This window comes from Pteropus alecto, unplaced genomic scaffold (genome assembly GCF_000325575.1).
Source record: "Pteropus alecto unplaced genomic scaffold, ASM32557v1 scaffold20, whole genome shotgun sequence".
Taxonomy (NCBI): Eukaryota; Metazoa; Chordata; class Mammalia; order Chiroptera; family Pteropodidae; genus Pteropus; species Pteropus alecto.
Window position 1 is genome coordinate 26049376 of NW_006436298.1, and position 12038 is coordinate 26061413.

A 12038-nucleotide genomic window follows, 5' to 3' on the forward strand; every position below is an offset into this window, starting at 1 on the left:
AGCTTCATTGAACACAAACTGGTTTGAGCTCAAACTTTGCTCATATTATATTATGTAAGTAGTAACAGTTATCTTTCTGAAAGAGAGAAAACTTCTCAGTATAACTTGGAACAGGTGGAGAAAAAACACCCTAAATTTGATTATGCTCAACTGCATCATGGACTACAAAGGAAAATATCCTGTCATATTTCACAGCTTGCCTGGTTTAAGTGGCTAAATAATATGAGGAATAAGATTATCACTGTAAATAAAGTAATTCTGCTCTTTGCCAGGGATGAGGTTTTATGTGTATTATTTTCTAAAAATTAAATAAAAGCTAAAATGACATGAGAGATAATTACTGGTAGCAACTGAGTCCAGTACAAATCCACTTTTATTGAGGGCATCAAGATTATCAAATTACGCTTGGTGAAGCCCTTGTGGAGGCAACCATGGAAAAGCAAGAAAAGGGGAAAGGCAAAGAGGATGGGGATCTAGGGTTCCTCTTTCCATGTCCCTACTTTTTCTGAGCAGGCTTTTGTTTGTTTTAAAAATTGGGCTTCCGCCTGAAACTTTTTTTGAATAAAAGGTTCCATTGCTAAGAAAATTTGACTTTTGAAAGTCTGTCAGATGATATGAGTTATTAAAATTGTTTTGATGGTTTATAAAAGCACACAGTTTCTTCGGATTTCCCATACAGAGCATAAGCTTAATGAATGTTTTAAAAATGGAATCAAAAAGATTTTCTTAGGGAGAAAATGTTAGTAGTTTGATACCATTTAATAAAAAACTGAAATTATAGATCATTAATGCAAGACACTTCAAACCAGTTATTGACCCAAATGACTATATTACAAAGTTGAAAATTATGAATAAAAAATGAATGCACCACACATAAACACACCCACATTCACAATCAGTTTAGCATATACCATTCAGCGTTGGGATGAGAAGTTGAAACCATCTGTGGAAAATCAATCATGGTGATGTGATCATCTTTATCCAAAATGAGATTGAATTCATTGAAATCTCCATGTATCAGTCCATGATTCCCAAGTTTGACAATTAGTTCCATAGCTTCATCATATACTGATGCAGGATCTTCAACATGGTGTATCTGACATCTGAAAGTATTTTAAGTATAAAAATAGGTTATTTGTACTCATTTATCATTTTAATGTGCGTGTGTGTGTGTGTATATATATATATATATTTTTTTCCATTCCTTGTCTCCCTAGCAGTTTCCTCTTCATTTCTATCAGCATATACATAACAGCGCCCATCTTGTATTAAAAAAAAAAAAATCCACATCCTGCCTTGATTCTGTATACTTTTTGCACTGCCACATCCTTTCTTTGATCTTTACAGCAACATTCCTCTACATGTGCTTTCTCCAATTTTTTCCCTCCCACACTAATGAATCCATTTCGAACATGCTTTCTTCATCCGCCTTGTTCTAATAAAATAGCTCTTGTCAAGATTACCAATGACTTTCATGTTGCTAAGTCCAATGGTCAATTTTCAGTCTTCATCATATTTGGTCTGTCAGTTAACCTCTTCCCCCTCATTGAATCGCTTCCTTCATTTGACTCTTGTATATCAACTCTTTAGGCTACCCCTTTCTACACTAATCATTCCTTCTTAAGTCTCTTTTGCTAGTTTTCTATCTTCTCCCTGACCTTTAAATTTTGGAATTCCTCAAAGGTTAATCCTAGGGCCTCTTATTTAAAATCATTCTTGGTGATCTCCTTCAGGCTCATGGCTTTAAACACCACATATATACTGACTGACTTTAACCTAGAGTTCTTCGAACTTCTAGGCATCTCAAATTTACCATGTCCCAAATTGACCCTCTGATTTTGCCTCACTCTCTAACTTCAAAATGCCCTTCAGTCTTTCCCATTTCTGTAAATGTCAACTGTATCCCCTCCAATTAATTCATCATTCAGGTCCAAAACCTGGTGTTACCAACTCACACCTTCGTCCATATCAATGTCCAATCCCAAACAAATCATGTTGATTCTTCCTGAAAAACATATCCAGAATCTGACCATTTTTCAACACCCTGACATCTATCCCTCTTATCTCTTGACTGGATATTACAATAATCTCCTAACTTGTCTTCCTAATTCTGTCCTTATCTCTTTTCAGTCTGTTCTTAATACAGCACCCAGAATGATACTAATAAAACATTAGTCAGATCATGTCTCTTCTCAGTTCAAAAATCTTCCAATGGCCTCCTATCGCAATCAAAAGTCCTGTGCTAAATATCACTAAAATGGCAATCACATCACAATATATAAAAGTATCAATTCAACACATTATATACCTTAAATTTACACAATATTCATATGTGAAATATAATTTAAAAAAATTAAAAAGACCTTGTAATAGCCTACAAAACCTCAATGACCTACCTGGTCCCCTGCTGCTTCTCTGATCTTATCTCTTATAATTTCTCTCTTACTCATTCAGCTCCAGCCACACTGACATCGCTTTTCCCATTCCAGGGATTACGCACTTGCTGTTCCCTCTGCCTGGAATGTTCTCTTCGATATCTGCATGGTTTCCCCTGACATCTTTCAGGATTCTGCTCAAAATCCACCTTGTTGATGAGACTTTTCCTGACCACTGCAGGTAAAATAGCAGCTTTCCACACCCACCTCAGTCTTTCCTGCAGCCCCCTCCTCCCCCGGCCTTATCTTCTTTTATTTTTATCCACAGCATTTACTACCATCTGATATGTAAATCTTTATTTAGCTATTTACTGCATGTTTCCTTCTATCAGAATGTAAGTTCTGTGAGGGCAAAAACTTTGTTGTTTACTCCTGAGCCTGGCACAGTGCTTGGCACATACTAGACTGTTAATATTTGTTGAATGAATCACAGAGATTATAAAATACATACTGTTAGAATGAAACTGAATTTTCAATTTGTCTTTGAGTCTACTGCTATGTGTTAATTTCTAACCTCCCAGAAGCAATATTCTGTTTAATTAAAAAAATTTTTTTTTAACTGAACCTTAATTTACCAGGATCCATGGCTCAAGAATAATACTTACAGAGGATAGCCATTTATGAGTTCCATGACCACTGCATGGCGATTATAATCAATCGGCTTTGGAACTGGAAATTTCCTCTCATACAATGCCTAAAACATAGCAAAAAAGGTATAAACTAATGAAGAGGTCAGTAATTTTTAGGAAACAGTAAAAGTAAATATATTTGTCCACGACCAAAAGAAAAACATACACGACTTTACAAAATTACAGTTAACACATGATTATTTATATATGGCTGATTTATAGTATAAAATGAGCTGTACATAAAAACAAAATTTTAAACCAGTTTACTTAATTCACTTTTTCACCAAACATTCATTTATTGAACATTTACTAAATATTATACCCTGTGTTAGGGTTACAAAAATGAGTGTGAAAGTTTTTGCCTTTAGGATATATCCTCTTCTCTTTTGTAAGTTTCTGCCATTTATTGGAGTGTGCTTAAAAAGAATAAAATGAAAATAGTGATTTTTGAAGCACTCTATCTTCTGGTATGTTAGAAAATGAAATATTATAAAAGATTAGGCATTTTAGTTTATAGAGCACTGACCTTTTCATCAAACCACAATATAGAATATAAATCTATTATGTGACCAACATACTTAATGTAGGTTACTTCAGATCATCCATATATCCATCTTTTCTGCTATGCTTAACTTTTTCTATCCTATTGCTTACAAAGTGTGTTATTACTTCCTTCAAAATATGTTAATTTGTCTTCTGCCACTTGGAATACTACCATTTCTAAGTAGGCCTTTGTCATTTATACCTGATTACTCCAACAATGGTTCTAGCTCTTGCCACCATAACCTTTATTCTGTGTACCAACGGTAAACTAAGATGCTTATGTCAGTGTTGTTTTAAAATTTACAATGGCTATAAATATTGATTTCAATCTAAACAAATTCAAAACTCTCTAATCCACTTGATCTGTCTTAATTTTCCTAATATTCTTTCCAGTAAGTACTCTGGAGTACAGCCAGGACAGTCACCTCAGTGACTATTACCTAGACACAAAAGACTCACACCCACATTCATTTTTGCCCAAAGTAGCTCCTCTGCAAAGTACACAGTTTTACTGCCAAATCATATGTATGCTTCGTAACTTTACCCAACTCTTTCTCACTTCATGAAAGCTTTCATTAACTATTCTTCTACTCTACAGAAGTTTCTCTAAACTTAACATATATAATTTGATTTTTAAACTGTTCTTTGCTTTGTGTTCATGTTATCCTCCCAACTTTAAGGCACAGACCCACTGGTTATTTCTTTGGTATCTGCTCCTATGCCCAATCCTACGCCAGTACTTCATACAGTGGTTAGGCACACAGCTGATACTCAATATATATTTATTAACAGGGCTGATTTTAAAAGGCTGTCTATTTCCTACCTTCTTTGGACAAGAAACTAAAGATTTTCGCTATTTCTAATATACATATAAATTTGCAAATTGACATATCTTCTATTATGTGAAATAAAAATACTAATTAACCTAGTTAAGACACCGAGGTTTCTACAAATGGAAATTATCTGATGTTTTTAATTATGTACATATGTACAATTTAGATACATATTACACATTAACACATACATATTTGTGAGGCAATTACATTACTATTTTAGGCTACTTTATCTTGTTAATACTGTAGATTTTATGTTGCCTTTATATGTTTATAACAATCGAAATATCTTTACAAAGAAAGAAATCACCAGAAAAACAAATAATGGAAAATGAATTAACAGAGTTAAAAAGTAGACTGTAAGAATTGGGATTGAAGGTAGAGAGATGAGGAGACAACAGACTGATGCTTGTCACTATAACCTTTAAGTCACATGTATTAATTGGTTAAAAATGAAAAATTATTTTAAAAAATACCTTCATGTAGGCAAATTCTTTCATGGCAGAGAGACGAGATAAATAAAGCCAAGACATGTTATGCCTGTGTTTATGGTAATCACGCTTGTTTTTCAGATTTCGAAAGGAGGTTCTTCCTAGTCTGTGAAGCTTTAATGCAAATTGCTGCCCTTCTCCATTTGCAACAATATAAATATCTAGAGCCAAGATTTTAAAAAGATCATTATATTTTTATGCCAATAAGATGAAACAATTCTAACTTTGTCTGACTTTATTTGTATCAAATTTTATTTTTCCTAATAATCAGGACTACTTACGATTCAGCAAAATTCTTTAATTACAACCCAAAACAAGATGACGTATTAATATCTACTACAAAAACGAAAAAACAAAAAACAGGGATGTAATGTGTCAAAGGTTACTGCTTCCAGAGGTACTCAATGCTTCATTCAATATAGTGGAAAAACATCTAATTATTTCTCAGTGCCCTATATGTATGAGAAGTGGTATGATAGTTATCTTCCTTTTCAACAACATGAAGTTCAATTCTTTAATTGCTTTAATAAATAATAATAATTTCAGTTGTTAGAATATAATCCGATAATCATAATGGAGCAGATCTTCCCATAAGCATTCCAACTATTAAACAAGCTGCTATTTATAATACTGACATTTAGAACACATCCTATTCATAAGAAACTTTATTATATTTCTATCAAGAAACAGCCTGTTTCTTACATTGGCGGGATGATAAATTGGTGCAAACTTTTTGGAAGGAAATTTGGTGATATCAAAATTTTAAGTGAACATAATTTTTGCCCTAATAATTCAATTTTTAAGAATGTATTTACAAATTTGTTTACACATTTGCACAGAGACACCTGTGTAAGAGTGTTCGCCACATTACTTACAAAAAAAAAAGACTGGAAGTAACTTAAATGTCCGTAACAACTGGGACCGGTCAATTAAGGAGCATTCATACAATGTAATACTCAGCAACTGTGAGAAAGACAGTGCTGATATGAAATGATATGAGAGATGTATCAGGTGGGAAAAGATCAAGGTGCAGAATAGTAAGTACTGTTGGCTTTCATCTGTGATTAAAATGATATGCTAATGTATACATGTATCCTCAGTACATTATATATTTATATTTACATGGTATACTTCTAGAAGAACATGTAAGACATCGAATAACAGTGATAGCTTTGGGAAGTAATAACAGGAGGTAAGAGACCTGGATTAGGGGTAAGATTCTCTTTCTATTGTACTCCCTTTTGTACTATTTATTGTTTTGTATGTAATAAAGTTCTTAAAAAGAAAAAGAAGCCATTATTTTTTTAATTGCTAAAAACTGGACATAAAATAATTAAGAGGAAGTATATCTCAAAAAGTGTTTCATTATCTCATTTTACACATTTCATACACACTGCTATATTTAGCACTCTTCTATTACTTATTAAATATACACCATAATCTGGATATTAAAACAAAAGACATACAAACCATCTGAAATATGTAGCAGCTTCCTTTGGAGTAGGCTTCCTAATAATTCTTTTAATTCCAAATTTAATTTTGCTTCCTCAATTTAGATAAATAATATAACTACACAGGATAAATTTACAAGATAAAAAGAAGTGTATAAGAGGGCATAAAGTATAAAGAAAATAGTTTTCTATTCTTCATTTCTGTCTTCCACATGAAAAATAAATACACAGATATTTGGTGCTGTTTTAGAATGCTTTTTTCTGTGTTCTACACATATCTAATTTGGCCTTGTTGATCATAATGCTGTGAAGGAAAAATGTGTTTGTGGATTTTAGATATTCGCTTTCTAGTACTTCCTTGTTACACATTTTAACTATTACAAACATGCAATTTATCAGATATAAAATAAGAGCAAATAAAATATTTGCCAAAGATTCTGGTTATTAGAGGAAAACTAATTCTTGGTATGCTGAATTTTTAGCGATAGACTTATAACAAAACAATAATCTACTACACTAAGGGTAATTTCTTAATCTGTATTGTTTCTCAACAACTTTTAAATTTATTGTTCCGCTGGAAAAAATAAAAAAATAAAAGATGAATGCTTTCTCAAAGGGAATGTAAACTAAAGCAAAGAAAATACATTTAATAGTACTGTTAGCACTTACCAGATTCTTTGCCAACACCTATCTGGTTTCCAAGAGACTCAACTACCTGTCTAGAAGAAAGTGTTTTCAAAGCTAGGTAGTCATAGCCTGCGTTTGTCAACCGATAGCCCTGGACAGCTAGACAAAAGCAAATGAGAAAGACCATATTTTAATTATATTGTACCACCAAATCGCATCAGTTCAAGTCATGAGAAGAATTTAGAAATGGGAAATCTTGGCTGAAAGATTAGCTACCCAGTTTTACAAGTTTAGTATTTCTTCCTATAATTTGTATTTTTTCTCCAGAGCAGTGTTACTCAAAGTGTGACTCAGACTGATGCTAGTCTATAAATGGTTATTACTAGTCTGTGACAAGATACAGAAACTCAAATGAAGTGGTTAAGTTCAAAACTCTTTATATCAATTTGACCAAGTTATTTTGTCTTCAACTCTAATAAGGAATCTGTCTACATTTTATCAGTTTATTTCCTTTTTCTAGTAATTACTTTTATTTTTGAAATTTCTGAAATTATGGATCTGTGATAGGTTGAAAAAAAGAAACTCATTCCTCACCACAAATGGTTTGAGAAGTAGTGCTCTAGAGAGTCTTGTGGCAGATTTTATTTTCCAAAGACAGCAGCATCAACCTCAATTCTGTTTGCTCTTAAGCAACTGGAATTTGCTAATCCCTTATCAGGGATTAGGGATGATTTTTCCACTCTCTTTGATCTGGGTGGGCCCTGTGATTGCTCTGACCAATAGAACATGGCAGAAGTATGCTGTGTCAGTTCTAGGCTTAGTGCTTTCCGGGTCTGGCAACTTCTACTTCATGCCTTTTAAAACACTTGCTCTGGGGGAAGCCAGTTACATGAAAAATCACAAATGGTGCCTCAAATACTTACTTTTGGTACGCTCCCAAGCTATGAGTTTATGTTTCACTAATTCTCTTAAAACTTTATTACAGCCACCATGTTTAAGGCTGGCTATAGAAGCAACCAAACTGCAGGGAACTATTTCATGGTTCTTCATTCCCATTTCAACCTGAAATTAAAGGAATCATTATGTAATCATAACCAAAACCTTGCTAAGAAATTAAGTACTTCAAACTTCTCTGACCATGCAGTTGCCCAACCAATTCTGAGACATAATTATTACCTTCTTTGGACATATTTTTAATATATAATCACTAATATTCATATTCTATCTCTCTAATAAATTCTATGCACTTCAAGGATAAGAAATGTGAGTGCTTAACATAGTTACAGACATATGGTAAACACTAAAATATTTATTGACATCCAAATACATATCTTTAAATAAACTACAGATATTCAAGATATTAAGAAAGTATTTAACGAGAAAGTATCATAAGTGGAGAATAAAAAAGCATGTAAAAATACTCTCTACCTATGGAGAATTTATTATCTAATTGTGGAAATAAAATGTACGCAACTAATTCTATTAGAAGGTAAGAAATAATAAGTGCTAAAAAAGAGGTGGCCCAGGGCAGAACAAGAATATTTCTGTCTGAGGGATCAGTTTCAAGGCAGAAGCAGCACTTGAAATTGACTTTTGAGAGATGCAAGTTTATAGAAAAAGCAGACAAAGGAATATCAGGAACAGACAATAAAAAAGATTTGGACATGGCACATATGCAAAAAAGTACAGAGCACAGGAAGAGCTAGTACAGTGGTAGCTCAGACAGAATGGCATATAAAGTTCATGAAAAAAAGGTTGGAAAAATGCTTTTGAGTAAGATATGGAAAGCCTTAAACGTAGACCAAGGAGTTCTAGATTTTGTATGGAAGAAATCTTTGAAGATGTTTAGGCAAGGGAGATGTATAAATAGAGATGTTTTTAGGACATTAATCCAGTGGGAATATGCAAACTGGTTTAGAGAAGGCAAAAACTGGAGGTGGTATTTTAGAGAACGAAGATGACAGTCTAGGCCAGAGAAAATGAAAGCCGGAACAGGGAAGAGGTAGTGGCAATGGAAGGAAGAAATTAAAGATCATTAGAAAGTAGTATGGGATTGGCATTAGAAGTGGGCAGGTAAAACAAAATAAAGAGTCAAAGCTGAAGTGAAGAGGAAGGGCAGGTTTTAAAACAATAGTAATAATAATTATTTAATGGAGTTTGGGAAAGGAGGTAGACAAAGTTAATGAATTTGATTTGGGCACATTGAGTTTGAGGTGCTGGAAGGTCCTTCAAATGATGTTGTTTAAGGAAAATTGGAAAGGCAGATCTATATTTAGGAATGAAATCACAGAGAGGAAAAATTGTCAATTATATAATAGAAGAGATGAAGACAAGCTGTGAAGTGGATGTGCTTGTCAAGCAAGAGACAATGAAAGAAAAAGGAGGGTTGAGGGACAGAATTTGGGGGGAAGTTCACAATGAAAAGTTAAGGCAGCCAGTCAGAATGATTATCGATATATGAGGTGCCAGAGAAGTAAAAGGAAGAAAGGATAAAGGAAAGGTGGCCACTAATACCAAGGCTGGTGAGACTCAACTGAGACTAAAATGTTATATTTAATGAGTAGGTTATTCCTTAGTGAGCTTCACAAAATAAATATTGCAGGGATAAAGTTTTAAAAGATAAATTTGGCATCGTTTTGATGCTCCAACAAAAACCTCACACTTTAATCTTAACTCATCTTCCATGCTTTGTTCTGTCTCTACCAGCTTTCTCTTGACTGCCTTATTTCTGACAAAGGCATTAAAGAATGAGTGAATATGTTGAGGAATCAGAGAAAGAAGATATCTTTCAGAAGTGACGGTAGGTATTTAAAGTCCAGGTGAATGGAAGAATCTATGGAAGGAGAAAGAATAGTGCTTCCCAAATTTCATACTAGATTTGCATTTGATATTTTAATCCTTATGATCAAAAGAAAATAGCTCCTAAATAAATTCAGTGTTTTATTCTGCAAACGCCCAAGCTATGTGTTCCTTTTTGTGCTGTAAGACTAAGATCACAAAATCACTTTTTGTCACTTCTCTGATTGAAAAACATTCAGTGGTTCCCCTATCATTAGAATATATTCCAAATTCTTTACTAGGCCTGCAAGGCTCTATAGCACAAGCTCTGGCTCTCACCTTTTCCAGTTACATCTCCAATCATTCAGCCTCTTGCTCATTATGCTCCAGCCACACTGGTCTTTCCATTCTTCAAAAATTGTTCCTGCTGCAAAGCCTTTGTACTTACTACTGCTGTTTCCTTTGCTTCCAACTCTTTCCAAGGACTAAACTGGGCCAGCTCCTTCTCATTCAGCTATTATCCCCTCTTTCTTTTACTTAGCAAATATTTATTCAGTACTTACCAAGTGCCAGAAACTTTTTTAAAAAGGCCTTGAAACTTTGGTTACAAGAGAAAACAGACAAGATTCTTGCACTCAGGCAGTCTTCTGGCTACACAATTTAAAGATAGCACTCATGCCCCCGCCCACTCTATATACGGTTTCTATTCCGTTAACCTTCTTAATGTCTTTATAGTACTCATTATCTGATGTTACCCTTATTTATTGATTCGTTTACTTGATGATCTGTTTTCCTTGTCTGTCTGTATCCCGTTGAAGTCCCTAAAATTGTTACTAAAAAATCTGACAACTATGTGTTGATTGAAAGAAACTAAAGGAATGCTTTGTGACTAATCGGTGACTGGGGAACGCAATGCTATAATTAATCCTCCTCATGAGCCTTAAACCCTTCTCAGGTGGTCGGTAGCCCAGGGTCAGACCAGCTTCCCCGGCCACAGAGATGCGAGTGGCTCTTGAGAAGGGAAGAAAGGAAGAAAAGTAAAAGAGGGGACTTTGCTGTATTGGGAGAAAATAAAAGCTTCCGAACAAAGTCTTAAAACTCCGACTCTATGGTCTTTGCCCCATTCCCAACCTCAGCCGCGTTCCAATACCCAGAGAGCGTCCAGCTCCCAGTAAACTTCCAGGAAGAAGACGCGCAGTGGTAAAGAACAGGGAGAAACGGCGAACTTCTTACCGCTGTCAGGACTCTGAAGTCATCCCGACTCATGTAACGCAACTTGGCCACATTCACCTTCCCCATGACCGCCCAAGACCGAGATCAGAAGCCTCTTCCTCCACAGCAACCGAAGTGCCAAGGAACGTCAGTACTCCAGCCTGTCACGTGCCTCACGGTCTTGGGGTGGCTCGCGCATGCGCTGTACCTTACTTCAGGTCCTTGTTAATAAATAGAAGTACAATTTTCAATGGTACGGAAAAGCAAACATCTTCATATGACGCACATAGTACAGAAAAGGCAAAATATTTTTTAAAATGTTTTTTTTTTTCACGTAACTGAGCAGACTGTAAGCGTTCGCTATAAGATGCCATTTTATTTTTCGTATCTGTCAGGACCGACTGCCTAAAGAACGCAAACTGCCTCTGAAAGCAGAGTGGTAATTTTCATCAAGTTTTATCCCTAAACAGTAACTACTACTTTAGGTAAAGTGAATTCCAACAGGAGAGGGGGAAATGAACCTGAGTGCAGCTGATAAAGGCCGTTAAAGATAAAACCAAGAGTGATGACACAAGCAGTCCCTCTGCTAATTGCGCCTGCTCACGAGAGAGAAAGGCGTGGTTAGTGAGACCTCTCTTGCGCCTGCTCAGTACTTGGTTCTAAGCTAGTTCTCGAGACTCCAGAGTGAGCCTGCGCCTGGCGGAGGTGTGGGTATAGTGGGACGTGCAGGGGCGGAGCTGTTGTCGTTGCTTCTCCCGCGCATTTCCAGAATTTTCTACGGCATTTTGATGGTTGTCGGCGGAACTACCCGCTGGTTTTCCAGGGCCTACGCGGTTTTAAGGGATTTAGAAGGGCAACCCACGCTAGCCTTGGAACTCCTCTCTACCGCAGCAAAAATGGTCACCGGAGTGGTACTGTAGACAACTTGCACCCCCCCCAAAGAGGGTGCGTACTCTAATAATACCTTTCTACAACAGCAACAAGGGTAACAAAACTTATAATGTTTACGTTTATATCTTGTTTCATGAATTATATTTTA

General features: G+C 35.3%; 1 protein-coding gene across 1 annotated transcript in view; it reads right to left on the reverse strand.

The window, feature by feature from the left end:
• Nucleotides 1–11210, reverse strand: part of RIOK2 (RIO kinase 2) — a 20135-nt gene extending 8925 nt beyond the window's left edge. The window contains exons 1-6 of the mRNA XM_006913242.3: nucleotides 11021–11210; nucleotides 7933–8071; nucleotides 7052–7168; nucleotides 4917–5092; nucleotides 3041–3129; nucleotides 912–1103 (exon numbers count right to left, since the gene is read on the reverse strand). Of these exons, the coding sequence (XP_006913304.1) occupies nucleotides 912–1103; nucleotides 3041–3129; nucleotides 4917–5092; nucleotides 7052–7168; nucleotides 7933–8071; nucleotides 11021–11086 (779 nt within the window). The 5' untranslated portion in view covers nucleotides 11087–11210. The remainder of the gene's footprint in view (nucleotides 1–911; nucleotides 1104–3040; nucleotides 3130–4916; nucleotides 5093–7051; nucleotides 7169–7932; nucleotides 8072–11020) is intronic.
• Between the last annotated feature and the right edge of the window lie 828 nt (nucleotides 11211–12038).